Raw genomic sequence first — 25,047 nt, 5'->3', positions numbered from 1 at the left:
AGGTGAATTGCGGCGCTGACAATCGAGGCAGGTACGAACATGACGTTTCACGACAGCAGTGAGTCTCGGCCGGTACTACGTCTCCTGAACTCTGGCCAGTGTGCACGTTTAGCCCAAATGTCAAGATGTGACCTCGTTGTGACACGCTTGCAATGCCTCAAAACGAAGAGCGGTAGGAACGACAAGCAGGTAGGTGGACCCATCTGACAATAAGTTAATTTTGTAAAGAGAATCGTTTTGGTAACAGAACGACGACAATCCTCTTGCAAAGACTATAGGCGCTTTCTGGCTTCGTCCTTCTGAATATTTATTCAAGTCAAGTAGCTCAGGATTCTCATAATGGTGGTCTGTGATGATTGATGTGTCGAGGATTATGAGGAATGCTGTCTCTTCATCAAGAAAAGCAGCCGACTTTCTAGGTGTTCGGGACTGGCAATTGATGTCCGTGTGTCGTTTGCCTGAATTGTACATGATCGTAATACCAATTTCCTGTAGTCTAAGGCTCCAGCATGATAATTGCCTTGTTAACTTGTTAGCATGTTAATTAACTTGTTAACGAACACAGCGATTGGTGGTAACCCATAACCTTGAATGGGCGGCTGTACAAGTATAGGCAAAATTTCATAACTGCCCACACCACGGTGGGCATTCTTTTTAGTTTAATGAGTAATTTGCCTCTGTGCATGACAGAGTTCTGCTTGTGTAAGTGATCCCTCTTTCCTCGTCGTCCTGGCCCTGCAGAAGCACAGCTCCAAGGCCACCATTGCTGGCGTCAGTACGGAGCATTGTAGCAGCTGTCTCATCAAATTGGGCAAGCGCGAGGGTCGTGTGTAGACGTTGCGGCATGCCATTGAAAGCAGCTTCTTGTTCGTCGCCCCCCAAAATGCAATGTCATCCCTTGCGAAATTGAGTTATTGGTGATGCGATACGGGAAAAATCTTGAATAAACTGCCGATAGTATCGCAGAGACCCAAAAAACGCCTGACTGTCGTTTTATCTGATGGTTATGGAAAATCTGCGATGGCGGCAACTATCTCGGTATCGAAAAAAAACTCCTGTGTAGCTAAGAACATGGCCAAGAGCCTGTAGTTTCTCAAAGTAGAAGTGACACTTCTCCGGCTTGAGCTCCATGCCTAGGGCCCATATGACCTGCAAGACTACCGGCTACTGTTCAAGATGTTCGTAAAACGTTGCTTAAAACACAATGATGTCATCAAGGTATATTAGGCAGGTTATTTATTTAGGCCCAGAGAGCACGGTATCCATGAGTCACTGAAAAGTAGCAGGCACGGAGCACACGCTGAATGGTAAGACCTTAAATTAGTACAGTCCGTCTGGCATCGCGAAAGCGGTTTTTCAAGATCGCTATGGTTCACTTCAATTTGCCATTATGCTCTTTTGAAGTCCGTGGAAGAGAAGTTGGGTGCGTTTCGAAACCTGTCAATCGAGTCATCTATGCGGGGAAGCGGGCACATGTATTTTTTGTAACCTTATTTAGCTTTCGATAGTCCACACAGAACCACGGGTTGCTGTTCTTTTTCTTGACTGGAACAATAGGTGACGCCCAGGGGCTCTTTGACGGTTGAATCAGGTCGTCATCAAGCATTTTCGTTACCTGCTGTTCTACCGGTTCTCGTTCTTTTGAAATCCAACGGCACAGATTTTGATGGATTGGTTTCGCCGTGTCCTCTGTGGTGATTCATTGCTTGGTAAATTATGTCCGGCCAACTTTCGACGTTAACGCAAAACAGTTGTAGAACTCGGCTACCAGTGCAAGGAGGCGTTACCAATTTCGCTGAGTTAAAGTAGGATTGACGTAAAAGTTATGTGGTATTTCATGTGGGTGATGTGTAGAAGTTGCTTCGAGTGCTAAAAAGCAGCCACAAGCATCGGCTATCTCGTCAAAATATGCCGAAGGTGCCAGCGCTTGGTGGCGAATTTTGTCAACAGGAAGTTCATGTGGCCGTCGGTTACACGAACTTATTCCTCGTGATACTGAAATATCGTGAGTGAAAAGCAGCCAGGTAAATTGGTCGGCGCCTCTTTCGCCGTCGATCGGTGCGTCACATGCTACAGAAGCAAGGCTACGTGATTAAGGTGGAACAACTATAACGCCTCCATTGAGATGAAACGAGTTGTGCTCTGGTGACGAAAAATAATTCAGACGGGCGCTCTCGTAAAATGAAACCACATGGTGTGGAATTTGATTTCTGCACCAAGCTCCCTGAAAATGTCCATTCCTTTAATTACATCTCTCAGCACTATGGGAGAACATTGAATGTCACGACGAAAGAGGAATCTCTTATGCTGATTCTTGCTGTGCATCTTTCAGTAGGCAGCAGCAATTGATCACCCGTTGTTCTTATACGTGCTCCTGTTCACAGCATTTTTACTTTTCTAAGACGAGAGGCCAGATATTAACTGCTTTTGGAAAAAATCAGCACCTGTATCGACTAATGCCATCACTTGCTCTCCATAAATAAATACATTGAGGTCGCTGCTCACCATTTTGTCACTGTCAATATTTGTTGGCATCGCGTCATTATGTAGCGGCAGTACTGGGGACATTTCATTGTCTTATGGTCGGGCTGCGACCTTACCCCGAGAGTTTGCCGCCTTTAGTTTCTCCGGTAAGGGCTCAGTGACCTTTTTCTACGAAGGTCAGCAAAAGTAAGTCGAGTCGATGACGACGTCTGTGCAAGGGATGGAGAGCGTGACCGGTGGCTGGAGGATAGTTATAGCGCGAGAACAAAACGACGACACAGAGACAAGAAGGACACGAAAGACACGAGCGAGGACACGAGTGTCCTTCTTGTCTCTGTGTCGTCGTTCTGTTCTCGCGTTATAACTATCGTCATGCCACACCAACTAGCTCAAGCTGCCATGGTGGCTGGAGTTGAGCAGATTATTGAGGAGCGACTCGTGATAGAGAGACCACGTCAATAGAGGTCCTCGAAAACTAGAGTCGCCATGGCTAACAATAAAGTCGGCGTTGGCACGTCACCCAACGTACCCTGGCCGAGACGGGTGAAACGATGTTTCGAAGTACCAACAATCGCGAGGTATAGTCCGGCACCACCACAGTTGAAGCAGAGGAGGCGCCGATCAACAGTGCGCCAAGCGTCCGTTCGGCGAAATAGTGGGCGTCCCATAGTGTGCTTTTGTGGTGGTGATTAGGGCACGGAAAGTGATGGCTGGCGGAATGAGGATATTGGTGTCATGAGCCGATGTCTCAAAGCCTCCTGCAAAAGTTCTGGTGAATATGTGGTTGTAAGTCACTTGTAGTGGGACGTGATATGTGACATGAGTGGTAGACGGCGGACAGCATCGACGTAACCCATTTGAAGATGCTCGCGACCGAAATCAGCCGTTGAGAAAGCATGCCTTATTTCGTCAGGAATGACTGCGCCAAAGCCGGCCACCAGTGTATCCACAGGTGGCATCCACATTTTAAAGCTATTCTCGAACAATATCCTTGATAAGGTAGCGTAGGAAGCCCTGATTGTCGAGTCATTGACGCGGTATTGATTCGGGTGGTAGTGGACGAGCGATGGTACTGCCTCAATCTTTGGTGCAGAGCGCGCTCAATGACAGTGGCTTCTCGTATAAAATCAACCACGGTAGTTGGGGCACAAGCCCGGCGAATAAGCCCGGCGAACAATTGTTCTGGCATGTGGCGCATAAGCTAGCGTAACTTCTTTTCCTCGGACATACAGCGTTGCCGCCTCCTTAGAAAATTTTCCGCGGCGCAGGTGGTCACCCACCACTGAGCTCCACTAGGAGAAGCTGCAAAAAAGAACATTTCAAGACACCAGCCATGCACCGCCACCTTACCATATATAACTACCGCGGCTCGAACATTTACAGTAGGTCATCCAGAGATGCGAGTAAATTTTTAAGCAAACGGAACAAACAATATGATAGACAAAAATTAAAACAGAGAGAAAGGCAGAGATACGAAGAGTGAGACAAAAACGTGATAGAGGCCGCTATTTTTGGAGGGAGAGTCAGTCTAGAGGTGCCATCTACGAGGAGCTGGGGCTAAAGGGGTGTTTTGCCTCGGCTTGGGGGCCCTAAATGTCCTTTCACCCACCTGTATTTGCCTCACCTAAGCACTGCTAAGCATCAGAAGAGGTAGAAACCTTCGGGCCCTTTGTGGCGCCAATCATCAAACACCTGCTTGCGCAGACTGCCCAGCAGATAATCTGGAAACAAACCTTCGAGGATAACTCTAATAAGCAATGACAGGGTAGTCAAACAGTTTACAAACTTTTGTTCAAAGCTTAACACATTGATTTGCACAACATGATAAATAATACATTACGCATGATTTCACTGAAGTGCAAAACATGCAAACAGCAAAAATGAGCTCTCAATCTTTGTGGCATCATTTATTAATGCGGAAATATTACGTGTGCAGTTAGATTTAGGATGCTCACGTTGGCCGAATTCATATATAACAATCATCTATTCATGGCAATATGTAAGATTATGAATACAAAGCCATATATGATTTGCAGTTATATGCAAGGCTCATCCGTACATGGACACATTGGGAATGGGGCACATCAGGACATATATGGCAATTAGCCATAAATAGGACTGTGTGTGTCTAATAATTGAGTAGCCATATATGGCATTTTATGCAGGGGAAGTCAAAAGTTCGCCGGTCTTGCTCTCAGAAGAATACATGTGATAGTGGCCTGGAAACATTTGACCGCCTCCCTGTACATTTATATATAAAATTTTTGCAAGGAGGTGAGCCTAAAGATGTCAATGGGGTGTCTTACTCGGTATTTATATTACCACCATTGTTAAATTGTGTCTAGTATGAATACAAACCATCCTGCAAAAATACACGCCATCTAGATTACGAGCTCATTGTCTTAGCCACAACTGTTCTTTAGCGGGAGTCTATTGCAGCCCTTCTAAATAACTACCTACCGAAGTATAACAGCTGTTAGGACAGGCCATATACTGTTATGGTCTTCTTTTTATGCGTTTTTTCTAGAAACCGCTCTATTGTATTTTTATCTTGAAGGCAAAAGGAAGTGAAACATGCCGTAATATAGCATCTTCCGCACATGTTGGACAATTGTGTGCCCTTTCTGGTACTGGGTGTTCGATTTCTTTGTATAAAAGCTGCAGGGATTTTTGTTCGCTGAAAACTGATGGCGTCTGTTACTGTGCGAACACGCTAAAATGCGGAGTCTTGAAGTTTTTCGGCAAATAGAAACACAAAATAGCCCGCGAAGAAAGGGGAGGAAAAAAAGTTGTGCGAAATAATCCAGCTGGGAATCCAATAATTTCACCATGCTATCGTTTACACATCACCCCTGTAGAAGAAAGCTGTCGTCCCCGGTAGAGCAGAAACAAATTCCTAGTTACTCAGAGAGATTACAAACGCGTCCACGACTGACCAAAGTTTCTTTGGCAGACCTGGCACGAGCTTCCCTCTCGTGCCCACACTTCGTTTTTCTCTTTTTTTGTCTGAAAAGTTCAACCATATTGAACAATCTCTGACCTTTAACCATACTGAAATATACACACCTGGACGTGGCGGCCAAGCTTCCGATGGGCGAATTCAAATACATATACCGACGTGGTGGTAGACTGGGCAAGTGATTCGATGAAGTACTGCACGGGGCAACCCACGAACACGCTGCCCACGAAGTCCCTCCAGGCACTTTGCGAAGGCATCTCTGATCGGTCGATACTGGCCTGCACTTTCTCCAGGACCCTCTGCGCAAGCGTGATACGCTGAGCTGACGCCTCTGTCAGCCTCACTTCACAATATCTAAAGGCACACCATGTGAATACTCAAATATATTCCAAACAAGGATAGTTGTTTCACTATCAGCTCTATATTCTTAGGCAAATGGCAGGCAGATAATTAATCTTGTGCACAAAAAGTAAGAAGGTTCACCCTAAAGGAAATAATCCCTGCAATAATCAAATATTGCAGTTTTATAGAAAGGGTGGTTGACAGCTAAATTTTATCGTCTTATAAAGTTTGAGTTAACAAAACGTCGTTCTAACAAAATGGCCACTATAGTGACAGTAGTGACCTTCCTGCTGTCTATCAGATCATCACACACAGGGCGATAAGAGAAGCCTATGCAATGGCGTAATCCATCTTGTGAACTCTGAAAGGTAATGTGAGCGCATTAGCGCCATGTCGAGCACAGAGTGGAATCAAGCCTTGCAGTTGCTGCTCCGCCGCCTCTTATCACTCCACTAACTTCACCCCTCTCTGTTCACAGAACGTTTCGCGAGACAACGTACTGCCCACTACTTTTCTCTGTGCTAGGGTAGCGGTCATTGTCTGCACGTGCCCGCTGGTACTTCCGTGCAGAATATAGAGCAGGAGGAGCTATACCATGCCGGAACACTATGCAGAACATCACCGTGGCTCAATTGTAATCGGTGCGTCCATGTATTGCTAGCCAACTGAGACTCATTAATTTAATACGTGTCGAAGAACTGTAGTATAGAAAACACTAAAGTCTGTTCCTTACAGCACTTTTACTCAAATGCCACCCTACCACTGTTCTCTAAAACGTTACATATGCTGCTTACACAATAAACAGGAAAAACCCCAGAGAGGAGTTTCTGGCTTGTTTTGCAGATCACTCCCGTTTTACATGTTTTACACCCTCGAAATGAGAGTAAAAAACACCCCTAGTAGAGGACATAAAAAGACGCATATTGGGCTAAAACTTTACTCTCTCTGTGGCTCAGTGAAAAAGAACCTAAGGTTTTACGGTTCTTAGTTGGGAGTAATTTCGGCGTACTTAGTACAATATTTTGCCCCCTTTCTAGGCGTTTTCAAGAGGCAGAGTGGGAGTACTTTATTATATTTGCTTTTTTTAAATTGACAATCGCACAACTATGAACGCTAAGCCTTGAGCAGTATTGGTGGGCGCTGCGTATGGGAATGGCCGTTTAGTGCCGTTTGATGTATCGTTAGGGTGGACAAACAGAGAATTGTACAGACAGACAGACACACAGACAGACAGACAGACAGACAGACAGACAAACAGACAGACAGACAGGCCAAAATTTTTCCGTTGAAGGTGTCCAAGAAAGACTATCGTCTTTGAAATAAATGCAGCATTACAACACCAGAACACAGACTGCACAATAATAAATAATCACTGACGTCAGCTAGCAAACATGAACACAGTTGGGTCATGCCATTTTAAATCACCCAGCGTTTTTTTTTACCACAACGAATATAGCTGAAATAAATTTCCCGTAAATTTCGAAGTTAGAAACTTGTCCTGCTTGTTTATTTACATTGCCGAACAGTTTCCTGCATATTTATAAATGTCTGTGGTTTTTCACCAACTGAGCTTGAAGGCGTCAAAAAACATTTTTTTTCAAAAGACGTTTTGAAACGCACTCAACAAAATGATATCTACGGCAAAGTAATAAAATGTTGCAACTGCAAAGTACTGACTTATTTATGAATATTGATTTTTGAGGACTTTTCACACGAGCAAAATGCATAAGCTTGCCGAATTTGATTTTTTCTGGATATAGGCTAGCTCACAGATCACAAATAAGATATGTGACACCGGCCTTTTTGACATGGTACGAAATAAAAGTAATTTAGGTGCTCAAGGTGAAGATTATCTGAAAAACGAAAATTTTACTTTTTTTCCGAAAGCTCTGTGTTAAGCATAAAACTTACCTTGGTTTTAGGCTAAAATTATGCCCGATAGCTCATTTAAAAGTGTTATGAATGAGGTAAACTTGGGCGCAGTTACTATACAATATTCTTTTTAACTTCAGAAAATTTTTTTGAAAAGAAGCATTCCTTAAAGATTTCGCCCTATGCAACTCAAGCAGCATGATGCATTCGCAAAAGCAATCCTCAACTCAAGCCACCTGACCTAGATCGCAGATCGCAAACTTTGTGCTATATACAAGGAAATTGAGGTATCATCTGAATTCTATTGCCAACGGAAACGGATAACAATGAATGTGGTCAGTGTGGTAACTTTAGATGAATCATCGAGCTTTAGAAATTTACATCACAGAGGGTACTTTCCTAGGAACTTCTATGAATGCAGATGTGTTTTAAGCACCTAATAAAGAGTTTATTCACGTTGAGTACATAGGTCTAACAGCATGTAAGTACCACTGACGGGATACACTCATGAACGCAGCCTTAATACAAATGCTTCATTTTTCCGGCTCTCAGGAGACTGCCTGCTCTTTGAGATCCAAAACCTCTCTTATGACTACATAAAAGTGAAGCTTTATATCCTGAAATGATAGGCTAGCCTACTGTCTTATCTCGCTTATGTTATGTGTATTGTACTGTTATTACGTATTGTATTTTTACCCGCTTGATAGCTCATCTTGGAGTCATCACTAAGAAAGGAGAGAGAGCTGCTCGACTAACCCCCTCCTGCCTGCTGTTCAGATATTTTCACTTGATCGAAAGTATTCATACGCGCACACTCACAAATGTACACACGAATGTACATAAAGTGTGGCTGAAATCACCTTTTTCTTCACATGACCCAACCCAAGCAATATTCCTTCTGCTATGCCACTCGTCACCACACTCTAGCCACATTCCATGTAGTCCACCTGCGTTGGTAGTAGAACGCAGATGATAACTCTATTTCTTTTTGGGTTGCTTTATAGATGGCACAAAGATTGCCATCTATATTTCTATCACTGGGCTTGGGCAGAAGATTGTCTTTGCAAGTGCATCATGATGCACTTACGTAGGTAAAAAGCTGTGAAATAAACATAAATAATGCTTTTAGTTTACAAAGTACTACTCTCTATAAGTGCACCTACGCTTAGCGATACATAACGCTTTCAAGTGAGATATTATGCGCATTTTTGTCCAAGCACGAAAGGGACTGTTTGATGCTTAATGCAAAGCTTCCCCCCCCCCCCCGAGAAACTCGCTATTTCTTTTCTCACATGATCTCCTATACTTTCAGCACCTAAATTACTTTGAATTTTTAGCATGTCACATGCCACCTGCACATAATCCATCTCCTCTCTTTCAGCTTCCCATTTGTCCTGAAAAAAAAAAAACCAAATTTGGCAACTATTCTGCTTTGCTCGTGTGAGAACTTTCAATTAGTTGATATACATATGTGAGTAAATAATTGTACAATTACAATGCTTCATTACCTAGCCACAAATACCATTTCAAAAAATTGTGTTTTCACGCCCTCTAACACAGTCGGCACAAAACTACAGTCTTAAAATAGGCACGAAATCTTTTGGCAACCAAAATAAAACAGGGGCGAGTTCCTTGACAAACGTGAAATTTAGTTGGCCATATTTGTGATGACCTGAAAAACGCTGGTTGGCTTGGCACGTATTGACCAAGTTATAAAGATCTAGTTGAATGAAAATTAACAAAAAAGGTGCGATTTCGAGGGGCCTATTTTTGTTAGACACAACAGTGATTTATTTGCCGAATAGTCCGGGAAAAACATTGTGGGCAATAACTGTATCAACCATATTGTAATAACTATGGTGCCAGTCAAAGAGGTCATGGCAGGTAAAAAATCCCTGCTGCACTGAATGTAACCCTAACCAATGTTTTACATGAACCGAAATTTTGCGTTGAGCAGTCTTGCACTGGCTTGCAAGGCACAATATACTAGGCTCGTATGCGCGGGTCAATAACCTATCCGTGCCCAGTAACAAACGCATTACAGTATTCAGGACCCATGACTCCATAAAAGATAGTGTTGAGTCAGCATTTATACAACACATATGTGGTAGTTTAAATAGCCTACCTCCACTCCTAAGGCAAAGTTATGTCAATGAAAACGCTACCATTAACTGCAATCAATTTTGTCAAATTGATTGATTGATATGTGGGGCTTAACGTCCCAAAACCACTATATGATTATCAGAGAAGCCGTAGTGGAGGGCTCCGGAAATATAGACCACCTGGGGTTCTTTAACGTGCGCCCAAATCTGAGCACACGGGCCTACATTCAAAGTTGTCAAAGTTATACTGGGAGAGAAGCTTTTTTGTGAAAAAAAGAGCAGCAGCACAGAATAGTTACCAGTCATTTTTTTAAATTTATGGCAAGAGTTTTAAAATGCAGCTGTTTGTATAAAAGTTGAATATTGCATGCTCTGTAACGATTATCTGAGTGCTTTTTCTGTGTATTCCACACGAGGCGCCAGAACGTAGGCTATTTTAGAAAATCATGATTGCACTCCAAAACCAGCTGTACGTCATAGTGAAGCGAGAGAACGATACGTTCTTCGGCACCAGGTAAGGAGGAAACATCACTCACTCCTGCGATAGAAGAAAGAAAGCGACACTTAAAAAAGTTGATGATTGGGCTAGTTCATATTTGGACAAAAAAAGCCATTGCGAGTAGCAAAACTAAACGGTATACTGAGATAGGAACGGACTAGCACAGACAAAACACTAATGCAACACTAATCAAAACTGAGCGCAATTGTAAAAATCACGGTCAATGCTGTTGAACCAATAAAAAATATTCTTTAATCATGCGCGGTCTGTCCAATTAGGGTTGGCAAGACATGTCTCCTAACCTTCTTTTATTTTGACGGCGTCATAAACAATTTAACCGGTTTTGCATGAATAACATGTCAAGGCCTGGTGAGCCGAAATTGCATAGAATGGGACAAAACGGGGTTATTAGGAACCGGCATCCGAAAGGGGGACTGCGCCAAAAGAATTTTTCAATTGGTTTTTGACTGACCATAGGCGGTAATTTAGGCAAACTCCAGCGGTGATGATGTAAGGTAAGGAAAAAGGCTAGTTTCGACAATGAAAACAAATTTCTCAAAAAAATTGAAGTTTGTTGCCAAAGCACCTATCAGGAAAGTTTGAAGTATTGCCTTACCACAACCTGAATGAATTTGAAAAAAGGGTAGACAGAGGTTAATAGCCACACTGTCTCCTCATCCCCTTCTAATAATTATGTCTAAATGTGTGAGGTGAAACCTGAGTTCCGGTAAGAAGATGCATTCTAGTCATTTCTTTCGTGCAAAGTGCACATCATCAATAAATCCCTTCATAAAAGGGAATGAACGAGAAAAAGGAGGAAAGTTAAGGGCTGGTTCTAAAACCTTAAAAAATGTTAATAAAAATAAGAAAACAATAATAATATAGTAGATGTTATTTCGAGTATTTTATGGTAACTGTGAGAAATGTGGACGAAGAGTATGTTTTCCTTTGGCAGAGACCAAACCTGACAACTAACAATGCGTCCGATGCTTCACCAACATGCTCATTAGTTATAATTTACCTAACGCATGCGCAAAAGCCCTTAGAGTTCCCCTTATTCTTTTCATTCACAGTAAGGGTGCTGTTCTGTCAAACTAGATGCACTCAGATAGTATGCGAAGTTTATTAGTCAGCTTACAACTCATGAAAGATTACGTGCTTTACCAGTGCAGCAGGTAGAAAAAGTGTTCCATACTTCCCATCATGGCTACTAGCAGCGTTAACACTCCCAGCACACACATTTATCGTGCAGCCACAAATATCTTATAAACTTTACTTCTTTGTGTGCGTGCACTCTTTCTCTGATAATTTGAGCTTACCATGGTAAGGCTTTTGATTGTGAAAAGGTTGTGGAAAACTGGTGTACCCTAGATGCTGCTATCGTCAATTTAAAGTATTCGAAGTATTGAGCACCGACACAGTTTTGCTAATGGCTTTTTCACCGCTAAAATGCGTGCTTGTAGGTGAATTCCGGAAGGTTTTTAAAGGACCCTTGACACCAAGTTTGGAAACTCGGGATTCTTGCGTTGTTTGACAGTCCAGCATGCGGAGGCACTTATGACCAATTATATTGAATAGCGTTGATAATGATGAGTGCTTTTCAATGGCGCAAGGACCAATTGATGGCCAAAGAGCGCCATTTCAATAGTCTAGAGATATGAACAATAATATGATGCAATATTATGATGCGCTAACATGGGTTAAAACATGGAAGTAATAAAAACATGGCAGTGGTGTGAAATATGTGCTGTGAAAGTGGATGGCATAATGTCATGATATTATTATCATGGAGGAGATGTAGTCCCCACAGCCACAACCACGTTACAAAAGTCGTGCTATGGACGACCTCGAAATATCGGGTGAAAGCAATGCACATTTTTAAAAACGTTAGAAGTGTTTGCAGTTTAAAAAGCGGATCTCTACCGATGAGCATCCCAGGGTGTAGTGGGAGCTGCTGTTGGTAGGGCAGTCAAAAAATGCTTTTTTCTTAGAGCCTCAAGCTTACACTGTACGAGAATTACGGTTCTCCACATCTCTCACAAGACGGTGGTTTGCCGGTAAACAAAAGGTATGAATGTGTAGAGTATGTATGCCCTGTTCTAAGCCTTGTAACTGTTACTTCTGTGTGTCGTATTTTGATAGTGGCGGCCAATAACCTAGTTGCGGCTTAATAGCACAGAGTTTATTGTCTATGTGTTTATCCCACGTGCTTTGCCAATACTCCCTGAAGTTTTGTTTTAGAAAAGGTTTTAGGTCAAGTGCAGGGATTGGTATTGATGCATTGGGAGGGCTGTCGTTGGCGGAAGCAGCCAGCATGTCGGCCAATACGTTCCCTTGTATCTCATGGTGCCCTGGAACCCAACACACAACGACGTGCTAATTTGATGTGTACAGTGTGCACAGAAGTGAGTAAAGTGACACCAGCACGAGGTTCTTGTGTTTTTAGGAGTTTTCAGGGCTTTGACCACGCTTAGGGAATCTGTGTATATTACCGCCTTTTGTAATTTTATCTCTTTGATGTGTATTACGACTGCCAGTACTGCATAAGCTTCTCCTGTGAAAATGCTTGCATCAGGACGACGAAAGCCGGCCTCGGAAAAGTATTGGCCTGCCGCTGCATATGACACAGAAGTGTTTGACGCGTCGGTAAAGAACTCAGGACATGTATATTTATGTTGTAGTTCTAGGAGGTATGTATGCATGTGTGCAAGTGGTGCGTGCTTTATCACTTCAACAAAAGAGACATCACAGTCTATAAGCTGCCACTGCCACGGTGGCAGATATGTTGCATGCGCCATCAAACTGTGTTTGAAAAAAGACACCTGTTTCTTCGGCCAGGCCCCTTACACAAAGCGCGTAGGGCTGCCTAAACGAAGGATGGTTCTCGAGCAAGCAAGAACAAGACAAATTGTTAATTGTGAAATGGGAAGGGTGTGTCTTGTCTGCCTTCAACTTGAAAAAGTACAAAAAGGACACAAAACAACTTTGTAGGTGGAGCGACCATTCGTTCGAATCCACGTACAAGCTCCCCACAGGGCTAGTTCGGAAAGCCGCCGTAAAGAGGCGAATGCCTAGTTGGTCGACGGGGTCTAAAATCTTCAAAGCTGATGGTGTTGCCGACTGATAGATTATAGCACAGTTATCTAGGTGTGTGCGTAGGAGGCTTTTATATAAATTTATTAGACATTTCGTGTCACTACCCAATGTAGTGCGTGATAACACTTTCAAAATGTTCAATGTTTTTAAGCACCTGGCCCTTAAATACTTAATGTGTGGGATGAAGGTTAGTTTAGTGTCTAATATAAGACCATGAAACTTGTGCTCGATCTTCACTGACAAAGGTTGACCATGCGGGTCAATGTCGGGGTCAGGGTGGAGGCCCCTCTTTCGGCTGAACAAGACACGTGCTCTTTTGCACGTTGAGTATAAAACCATTCTCATTTGCCCATTGAGATGCTTTGTTCCACGCTAGTTGAATTTGACGTTGGCACATTGAGGTGCTGCAAGATTTGTAACCAATCTGCACATCATCGACATATATGCAGTAAAAAATATTACGTGGGCGAGACAGGTGCAAGGAGTTCATTTTAAGCATGAAAAGTGTGCAGCTGAATACACCTCCTTGTGGCACTCCTGTTTCTTGGATAAATACTCGAGATAGAACAGTGCCAACTCACACACGGAACGTACGGTTGGACAGGTAGCTTTCGATAACTGTCAGCATTCTACCCCGCACACCTAAATGTGACAGGTCTCGCAATATGCTAAAGCGCCATGTAGTGTCATATGCCATTTGCAGATCGAGGAACACAGAAAGAAAAAACTGCTTATGAACAAAAGCGTCGCGAACTTGTGCCTCGGTACGAACAAGGTGGTTGGTGGTGGACCGAGCCTCTCGAAACCCACACTGGTATGGGTCAAGTAGGCCATTAGTTTTAAGGAAGTGCATCAGGTGCCTGTTATTCGTTTTCTCAAAGACCTTGCGAAGACAGCTGGTTAACGAAATTGGCCTGTAGCTAGAAACTAAGGCCGGGTCCTTGCCTTGTTTTAAAATTGAGATAACGATAGCTTCTTTCCAGGCTGAGGGTAGCTCGCCGGAAGACCATATCGCATTGTACATAGAGAGGAGAGCTCATTGGGTTTCAGTTGGCAGGTGTTTTAACATTTCATATGCCACACGGACCGGGCCTGGGGTAAATTTATTGCAGCATGTAAGTGAGGCTTGTAGTTCAGCCAAACAGAAATCTTCATTGTATGTCTCATGTGTTGTGCGTTTGCGCTCTAATCTATGTTTTTCTATTCTGGTTTTGCATCGTCAGAACGCTTTACTATAGTGTGATGAGCTGGAGACCTGTTGGAAGTGCGCCCCAAGAGCCTTTGCCTGGTCTTCCAAGCTCTCCCTTTGTGTGTTCACTAGAGGATGTGTGTGTACTTGTTGTCCTGCTACCTAACTAACCATGTTCCAGACTCTCGCAACATCTGTGTGTGAATTATTGCCAGATAAGAATTTCTGCCAACATTCTCTTCTCGCCTGTCGGCGCACCCTCCTTCCTTGCGACTTGATCTTCTTAAAGTTTATAAGATTCTCGGCTGTAGGCGAGTCTCTAAGCAACTTTCATGCCTTATTTTGTTCTTTGCGCTCATTATGGCACTCATTATTCCACCATGGGACCTGTCGTTTGCCTGGCGGTCCAAATGTTTGTGGTGTACATTTTGTTGTACCATCAATCAAAAATGCTGCCAGGTAGCTCACAGCGGCTTCTACGCTTAACCCCTCCATGTCAGTCCAAGTTAGTAGAGTGATTTTTTGATACTGTTCCCAAGCGGCTTTGTCAGTGAGCCATTTTGGGAACCTGTGCAGGACATATATTTGTTAATGGTGTGCTGATAACGATAGAAATATGGTCACTGCCGTATGGATAATTAATGACTTTTAAGTTAAGTAGAGGCAGGAGTGATGGGGATGTTATGCTGAGGTCTATGGCTTAGTAGGTATTGTTAGCAATGTTGTAATATGTTGGCTCTTTCCAATTTAGAAGGCATGCACCGGAAGAAAAATAAAACTGTTCAAATAGGCAACCTCGCGCGTCGCAGCGAGAGTCACCCCATAGGCTACTATGAGCATTAAAATTGCCTAGGACGAGATATGGTTCTGCAAGTTCAGCTATCAGCGACTGAAACTCGTGTTTAGTCAGTTGATGGTATGGCGTTATGTATATACTGCAAATTGTTACCAATATGTTGAAGATGTCAGCTCGGACAGCTACTTCTTCCAGTGATGTCTGAAGGGGTACATCTGTAAAAGTGTACAGGGTGTTCCTTGAATAACGAATACGGCAACACCACCGGATGAGGCGACAGCATCATCTCGGTCCTTTCGAAAGATAACGTACTTTCGAGGAAAGTTGGTGCGTCTTGATTTTAAGTGTGTTTCTTGCACACACAGCACTTTTGGCGTATGTTTGAGTAAAAGATGTTGGATATCGTCGAGGTTCCTCAGTAGGCCTCTCACGTTCCACTGTATTATATGTGTCATTTCAAAGATGTGTGGTGCTGTGTGTACAAGAAGTGTCACTTCAGGTTACAGGGCTTTTTGGGGCCCCGTAATTCGACGTTTTTCTTTCTGGGCGCACTCCAGAGTTGCACCTATTCTTCGGCGTCTGAGGCGCCGGAGGAGCGGGACGTGTATCCATCACCTCCTGCGAGGTGGCGGAGGGTGCCTGATGAGCAGGCACATTCACAGAAGTTTCGGGCGCAACTCAAGTGCAGTGGTCTAGGGTCTGGCCGACTCTGAAGTCTGCTGAACCTGTTTGGCAGGAGGCGGAGCAGCACAGGCTACTTCAGCCTTGGGCGTAGATGCCGCGACCGCAGTCACACTTCATGTGACACTCGCAGACGTGGAAAGATGTGGCGCGGCGCCCTGGTGCGTCGCATCTGCAAAAGAAGGAGAGTGCTTGTTATGAAGGGAGAAGCGCTGGCGTGCCTCTTAAAAAAACAGATTGAATTTAAATTTTAGTTGAAGAATTTGTTTTTCCTTTTTCCTTTTTCCAGGTGAGTAGGCGAAATGGTCTCCTTCGCAATTTGCACAGCGAGCTGCAACAGTACAATTGTCAGATGGGTGTTCATTGGAGCTACAGTTTGCGGTAGTCGCGCGCCCTCTGCAGTTTTGCGATCCGTGTCCAAAGCGCTGACATTTGAAACACCTACAAGGATTTGGTATGTAGGGCCTGACTCGAAGCTTGCAGTAGCCCGTTTCGATTGAATCGGGTAAATTGCTAGTACGGAAGGTGATAATTTACGTTTCGTTGGTGTTTTTTTTTGTCTCATCGTATTACTATTCTTTGAACCTTCACTACATTCTGGTACTGCCAGTCTTCCAATAATTCACTCGCTGATAATCCAAGAAGGTCGTCATCAGAGATGAAACCGCGGACTGTCTTCAAGGACCTGTGGGGGCCTACGGAAACTGTGACATCCCCAAATGCTATCAGTGTAGGCAAATTGTCCTATTGCAGCTTGTGGCGAACCTCTAAAAGGACGTCTCCGCTTCCCAACTTGGTTACACAATATACGGGGCCGATTGCTTCTGTGAGTGTTTCTGAGACAAGAAAGGGTGAGATTGCTCGGACTGTTTTGTTTTCTTTCTCGCTATGTATGACATGAAATTTAGGGAAAGACTGCTTTGGTTTTGAAAGGAGGAACGGGTCTTCGGTGCGCCACCTTTTCGGGCGGCGATCAGAGAGAGGGGAGAAAACGTTAACCATACTGATTGTTTTAAGTTCGGCGGCGATGGTGGCCACTCACCACCGAGCCCAACAAGGGGACGCTACAAGGTTGAATGGTAAACACTTGGAGACGCCAGCCATGCATCACCGCTATAACCAAATATAACTTCCCAAGGTTGGGTAACTACACAAGGTTAACCCTTGCCGCCTGCAGGATAGAAGTAAACAGAAGTGAGGAGATGACAGGAGATATTCAAAGAGATAAAAAGACGAAGATCAGGAGAGAGAGAGGGAGGAAAAGGCGACTACCGTTTTCGCCTGGGTGGGTCAGCCCAGGGGTGCCGTCTACGTCAAGCCGGGGCCAAAGAGGTGTGTTGCCTCTGCCGAGGGGCCATAAAGGTCCAATCACTCAGCGTCCGCTCAACCCCCCGGATCCCCTTTTCTCCGGACCCGTCCAAGCCGCGCACGGCTAGGCGTGGGAGGGGGTCGAAACCCCCCCGTTAGCTCGTATCCGTGGTGTCGATACACAATAAATGTCTGCTTGTGCAGACGCCCCTGTGGGGTATTGAATAGCGTTGCCTATAAAAATTTTAATTTGGTTCTGAGGTAAGGATGAGTGCTCATCTGAGTTAGCAAGAATCCACATCTCTGTTTTGATGCAAACAGAGGTCACGCGTGACGTCCAATGAGAAAAGGAGTACTGTCGACAACAGAATTAATTTGTAGGGTGTGTACAATACCCCAAATGGCACCCGATGAGGAGTGCCACTTTGCCCCTCTCTCCTCTCATTCTGTTGCCGGGCTTTTCTCACAGTGGTTTTGGCTGCTTACAGCAGTAGTGGTCCTCTTTTTATCTCAGGGGGACATGATCGAAGGCCTCACAATATTTCATTCTTCACAACCCGCAAGTATGCCAATTTGAAAACAGCTCATTCAGTGTTACGAATGTTTCAGCGCATGTTTGTGGTGTTTGTCTCTTACCTAAGGGTACTTAGGTGGGCGTTTTCAATCGACACATAATTGTGAATAATGCCCTAGTACTGCATATAAAATGCGCTAGAGAACTTGTGTTTGAATGTTGGTATTGCCACAAGCAAAGCTACAATTTTTCTCTAAATTTGCAACCAAATTTTACGCTGTCAGAAGCCCTTAAAGGGCACGCGCACAAGTTTCCCTGAAGTGTCATGGTGGTGTGCATATCAGGTATATTTCATGGGCAACAGAAAAGAGTCTGCTGTTGCTAAGTAAGTGAAATAAGGGAACCGGGGAATCGTGGAGACTTCATTTAGGTCAGGTGGTCATGTATAGTGAGGGGAACTCAAATGTTGATGCTCAGTCATGTTGCTCATCAATCTGTTACTGGAATATAAACTAGCACACTTCATCCACACGAGTCTACTAAATCTTGATCTAGCCTGACAAAACACCCAGATAACTGTCATTTGGTGTGTCAGGGAAGTTACATCAGTCACCGCAGTGCGTGCGCCTTGCAAGTGTGCCTACGATGTATCACGACGGAAAAAATTGTTTCTTATACTTTATATACACACACTTTCTATATATATTTATAATTATCTGTCACAAAAGCGCATACTTTTTATGGAGAAGTCTTGAGTGTAAGCCACGCCAACCCCCAAAGATTAAAAAAGACAAGCACTGGCCCTAAGAACTTTGTTATTTTCGCAATATGTACAGTCACCCACCGTTTCTTCAGACGCTGAAAATTTGAACATGCCAATTCATTCAGACGTCTCCGTGGCACGATCACTCATTCCATTGAAGCACTGTAAAATCAGGACTGAAAATTTGGACGCCTTACGGTGCACCGTTCAGATATTCCGCATTTTGGCTGGCTGATCAAGTGCGACATTGAATGCCATGGCTGGCTGTTCACATTGGATTTACAATATTTTACTAGGGTGCCAGCACTAAAGTTTTGCAGTGGCTATGGGTGAATGCAGAAATTCAATGTCAATGCAGAAATTACAATTGTCGATTTTGAAGGCCATGCATTTTTGGCTGGCACGTGATGGCCGGTTTTTGTCGAGTATTCATTGAACTACTACCACAACCCCACTGCAAGCCTAGGCAAGCCATACTCAGAATCGGCTTTGTGGTCGCTCAAAATGGCCGCACGTACGCAGCCAACAAGAAAACACGAGTGCTGCCGCATGAACTAGCTTGATGCGACTTAGTTCTTTTTTGGCATTTGAGAGCTTGCTTCTTACTTATTTCTGTGGCCAAGCAGTTTTTTGCGTCCTGCTTTATTGTTTTTTTGAAAAGCCCGATAAAATGGCTCCGACGCAACCAGTTTTTTTTGGGGTCATAGGCACTAAGAAGAGAATTCAGCAATTACAAGACATAATGGCTGCAAAAGAAGCTGTAATAATTTGCAAGACCAAAGTAGGGAGGCTTCAATCTGATGTTCCTTAAAAGTTTTAATCAGGCAACAATGGCTAAACAGTGGCTTATGATGACTCCGCTGAAGGGCCGCCTTCGCCAAAGCTAGGCAGATTTAGCATATCTCTTAAAGGTGCAATGACCTACAGTTATGGCCAAGCACTATCTAAAATACAGGTAGATTTTGTCGCGTGCGATTGGGCTTGTGAGCGGATGTGCACTATTTTTTCCAGCCACTAAGCCTATAAAGGTGCTTTTTTCTGGCAAGTTCTTGTTTTCGGATTCTCGATTGTTCAGATTTTCGAACAGTTCTTGCCTAGCGTCAATAAACAGTCGAACAGTTCTTTCCTAGTGTCAATAAACAGCGATTTATAAATGTCATTGCTACATACCACTGCGTATACATGAAAACGTATTGCATAACAACAAACAGATAGTTAACATTAAAGGGAACGCACGAATTGAAAACTCACAGGTTTACTAAAAACATAGATGTTTCAAAAATACAAAGCTTTTACAATTTTTTGAAGTGGTGAGCTTAATTGCAAACAACATATTTATTCTTGCTTTTGAGAAAACTCAGTGTTTCAGAAAATTATGAGAAACAGCTGCAGCAGTATAGTTCAGATGTGCAACAAGATGGCCCACTTTTCTATTATCGTATACACATTGTACACAGTCTTTAAGTTGCTCAATTATTCAACACCCAGTTCAGCCGATGCAGGTCGTGCTACCAGAATGAAATATGGTGTGTATCCAAGGCACTAAGTGGTATTTTGTAGAATCCATGCTTTACCATGTTTGCTACGCCCCACACCCACTCCTGCATATACAACACACTGCTTAGCAAGCTTGTTTCACACAGAAAAAGCCATGGGGATATTGTGGGTGCTAACAGCTCTCTTGGGATGATGTGTGACAGCATGAAAGTAAGGCGCCGCAACTGGCCCCACAGTTGACATTCACACCTCCTCCGCTTGATATTTTAAATTACGGATTCGGTAACAGCTGTTCGCACCAGCATAGGGTAGCTAGCAGCCAAAATATCATGTAGTACCGGACTGTTAAAACTCTACTGCATTTTACAATCACACAAGCTTTTGAAAGCAGATTTCATACATGATGGCACAATTTCTTCTTTTTAATTACTTTCCAATGGGCTGGCTTAAGTACCACAAGCTGTTGGTATAGTCTGAATACTCGCCTTGTGGGTGTTCAGTGCCGACTCATCAAAATAAAAGAGGAAAAGACTTGCGAGGAGGACATCTTGAACTTGGCACACAAACAAGTGGCTGTGTGTGTTGCCCTTTGTCTTGTCCTGTAGCGATGTCTACACTAAACCACATCAACGAAGCTGAAAGCCTATGACTTCGTCATTAGAATCAGCCCATTGGAAATTTGTGATAAGAGGAATTGTGTAATGTGCAAAATCTGCTTTCGAAATTCGTGTGAGTATAAGATGTAGAGATTTAGAATTTAGGTAGTACACCACAATTTGGCAGCAGGCAACCATATGACGCTACATACAGCTGTTCCTGAAGCCTTCATTCATAAAAAAAACCAGTAAGAGGGTGACCTGTAAACCTTGAGTTTATCAGGTGGCACATCAGCTCTAGAGAGTTGCTAGAAGGCACGATATCGCTCTTGACGCTTTTTTTACAATGAACGGGCTTGCTCAGCTGTGGTTTCACACAAACTGTGGTAACAGGCACGGATGGCAAATCAAGCAAAATATCTCTTAGATTCCGTGCAGCAAATATGTAATACATTCCATACAGTGATGATACTGCTGTTCTGTGCCAAGATATCAAGTGGGCACAGCATCAATGAAAGACGTACGGAACAATCCATAGAAAAAAATACTGTCTACAAAAAGCATGATTTTTTGCTCAGTTTAGTAACTGCTGCAACTGTGCAATGCAATTTTTGAAACGTGGGTCTGACATATTATTCCTGCTGCAAAAAATGCAGCTCAGCACTTGAGGAGGAGATATTTTTTTCATTGAAAGATAACTTCAGGACATATTTTGGTAGTACAGCGGTACGCAAGATGAAAAAATAAACATGAATTCGTATGTAGCCATTCATCTTGAGTCTTTACTAGGCTAACTGACAGTATAGATCTAAATGAACTACACCTATCACAATGCTGTCGTGGCACAAGCTTTTGCGTTTTAAAGTTTTTTACGCCACAAAGCAAAGAGAAATGGCATGTGAAAGCTGCGCGTGCAGATTATCTACATTTATCTTGATTCACTCCTAAAACATTCTTCACTTCAACAATACCTTTAAGGCAGCGATTCTACAGCAGCAAAGGTAACTCCCATTCACTTTCTTTGACAGCAATTTACAAAACAGCAGGTTGCTTTTCGCAGGCCTCATTTACACTGCATCACTCTAACACATCCGCTCTGTCTCCTGCATAGGTCCTCTAACAACCAAAGTTCAATATAGTTTTGCCCACACTTCAAGGTATATTTTCCTTAGAGGTGCGAAGACTTGGAAGAAAAGAAAGACTACTTAGAAGACGCCCAACTTGCAACCGAGTTTATTTTGAAAAACATTCAGCGCAAAAACAAATGCACAGGCATAGTCACTTCTCGTTTTTACTGAACCAACAACAAATATCTGGGTAAAAAACGTGTTAACAGTCTAGGATACCATAATAGGGGCATGCTTAGTCAGTTCTTAGAAATATTTGCGTTTTATAAACTTCATTTTCTGCATTGTCAGATGCACCGTTGATACAGAATGCATGCATCTGGGGCTATTTTATTATTTTCCGCCTGTAAGATTTTTCACTCACACCTGCCCTTAGTGTTGCACTTGATGTCCGCCTTTTCGAAAAGTGCATTGCAGCCACATGTGTTGCAATAATCAGGAAGGTGCACACCATTGTTCCAAGCATTCACCCTAGTTGCGTGTTCTCCGAGTGTATTGTAAGGGCATCGGCCTGTTTGGCTGATGTAAGCTTTACTACAACTGAGCGGTATCTTATATACCACTTTCGTAGCACTGGCGACAAATGGCTTCTTATGTTTTTTTCGACAGACTTCTTTCTCGGTTGTGTAACCTGCAACAGTGCACAAAAGGAAAAGCTTTAATGGTGCTGAAATGATGAGGTCTACACTATGCTTTTAACGTCCTGTTAATCTTTCGTGAAATTGCGTGATTGTAAGAAATTACACCAAACGTATTGCAAATCGCTGTGTTGGCACGCTCAGTGAAGTCACAATCTGCTTGAGAAGGGAGGATTATATGGCAACTAGCAATGTGGAAGGAAAACCCGAAGTTAGAAAGTGTGCAACTCGGTGGTTAAAGCTAAGTCTGTCCTTATGATAGCATGGCTTCGTCAGAGCCGTGTTCAGGCATGAAAAAGCGATCCCCCTTTTCACCAGTATAGTATGGAAAGAGTCTATTGGGAGGATAGCTTATTTATCCGTGGCTAGTACTCCCAGCAAGTGTGGTCATCGCAATTAAAAATAAGGCTAAGTAAAAAACTGGATCGTATTTGTGTTAGGTGAATGTGGCTTTAAGCAGCGTTCACCCTAATTATCCTCTACAGTGAACATACCCGACCACTATGCAATCCAGAAAATATGTGACGACCACATTTTCTTGGTAGTATAAGCCACGGTAAAAGAACTATCCTCCCGTTTGACTCCTTCTATACTATATTGGTAAAAAGGGGGATTGCTTCTTCGTTCCTCAAATCGACTTGACCAAGTCACGCTCTCTTAAAGTCAACTTCACCTTCGACCACCCAATTTTGTGTCTTTGAACTTCGGGTTTTTCTTCCATATTGTCACACGTAATGGGTATGAGCCATCAACTGTAGGTGGAATCCTTGGGAAGTGAAGAAAGAAGAGGGCTTTTGCGTCCTGGTCTGAGGCAAGCAAGACGTCGTTTCGTCGCTGTCTGTAATTACGTTCGTGGCACTGGTGGAGGTGCTGGGTAAATGCGCCTCGGCTGCAGATTTTCAGCTGACACACCGAGATACTTGGAGACAGCTACAGCTCCCACGGCAAGAAGCAGTCGCCGCCTGCGAGGACTATCTCCCGAGTACCGTCCCCTTTCTCAAGGCGAGATGGCAACCTCAACTAACAACCAGGCGAGTCAAACCAACGACGCCTATTCTTTTCTCCCGCATGTTTTTGATGCGCCGCAAACACCACGTTCATTTCACGGAGACATTTATGAAGATGTTGACGACTGGCTTGATCACTTCAATCGAGTTGCCAACATCAACGAATGGGATGAAGCTGGCAAGCTGCAGAGAGTTTACTTTGCGTTACTCTGCCAAAACGTGGTACGAGAATCACTAGGGTTCCTTTGCGACGTGGCATGAGTTCAGCCGACAGTTTCGTGATGCGTACCGCAGCACTGAAAGGAAAGAGAGAGTGGAGCAGGCAATCTCGTCTCGGAACCAACGACCTAACGAGAGAGTTTCGATGTTTGTCGAAGACATGCTTCGACTCTTCAAGCGTGCTGACCCTGGAATGTCCGAGGAAAAGAAGGTGCGGCATTTAATGCGTGGGGTAAAAGAGCAGCTCTTCGCAGGAGTCGTGCGCAATCCACCGACGACTGTGGCAGAGTTCATAAATTAGGCAACCACAATGGAGCGTACTCTCCAGTTTAGGTCGTCACAGTATGGACGCCATGACGTGACTTCTGCTGCATGCTTTATCGGGGCTGACAGCGAGAGGCATGCCCTCGCTGAGTTCATAAGAAGCGTCGTGCGGGACGGGCTGCGCCAACTCCAAGCAGCGGCACCCCAACCACCCGTAAGTGATCTCACACACTTAATCCGAAATGAGATCTGACAGGTGGTCACCCCACTCGCGCCAACAAGGCCTGAGGCCCCTGTGCTGACTTATGCGGCGGCTCTGCGATCCTCTGCACCACATGGCCCTGATCCCACCATGGAGAGAATGGATCAGGCTAGCCATCGATTCCAGGGCACCTATTCGACTCCGCCACCCGCCTCAAGGTTTCCGAGTGCACCAACTTATCGTCCGTCTGGATCGCGGCAGAACGCCACAAAGGCCAGCGTGTGGCGTACGTACGATAACCGTCCACTCTGCTATCACTGTGGCGAAGCGGTTCACGTCTACCGTAACTGCCAGTACCGCCAACTTGGTCTCCGTGGCTTTCACCCTGATGCTCGGTGCCCGCGTTACGGTGGGCGTCCTCGCGACATCGAAGCCTACCTTACGGGCCAGCAAGCTCCTCGCCTTGGTCAACGCCCCCAATCACGATCACCATCACCTCGCCGCCCCACGTCACCTAGCATTCCCTCGTCATCTTATGCTCCTTTCAGAGGCCGGTCACCGAGTCGCCACAGGGGAAACTAGAAACCGCGGCTCCTGGGGGTGAAGCTGCGTCCCTACGAACTGTCAAAGAGCCTCCTTCGACGCAAAGACCCGACGACGGCCGTTCTGACTTTCCAGTCGTTTCTGAAAGTCATAAGACTGTTTCCACCGACATCACCGTACACGTCGATAATCACGCCGTCACTGCTCTCGTCGACACCGGCACCGATTATTCGGTTATGAGCAGCGCCCTAGCATCCCAATTGAGAAAGGTAACTACCCCTTGGCAAGGACCGCTGTTGCGCACGGCAGGGGGCCACCTCGTCACGCCGACTGGAATGTGCACAGCCCG

The 25,047-nt window shown here is 44.2% G+C and overlaps 1 protein-coding gene across 3 annotated transcripts in view; it reads right to left on the bottom strand.

Annotated features, from left to right (window-relative positions):
• LOC119160865 (uncharacterized) overlaps window positions 1-25,047 on the bottom strand; it is a 149,063-nt gene that overhangs the window by 35,353 nt on the left and 88,663 nt on the right. For all 3 annotated transcript variants that reach the window (XM_075880623.1, XM_075880622.1, XM_075880624.1), the window contains one exon: window positions 5,551-5,742. In XM_075880623.1, the coding sequence (XP_075736738.1) occupies window positions 5,551-5,742 (192 nt within the window). The remainder of the gene's footprint in view (window positions 1-5,550; window positions 5,743-25,047) is intronic.

Source organism: Rhipicephalus microplus, chromosome X (assembly GCF_043290135.1).
Source record: "Rhipicephalus microplus isolate Deutch F79 chromosome X, USDA_Rmic, whole genome shotgun sequence".
Classification (NCBI taxonomy): domain Eukaryota; kingdom Metazoa; phylum Arthropoda; class Arachnida; order Ixodida; family Ixodidae; genus Rhipicephalus; species Rhipicephalus microplus.
The sequence above is the reverse complement of the archived record's forward strand: the minus strand, read 5'-3'. Positions and strand labels throughout refer to the sequence as shown.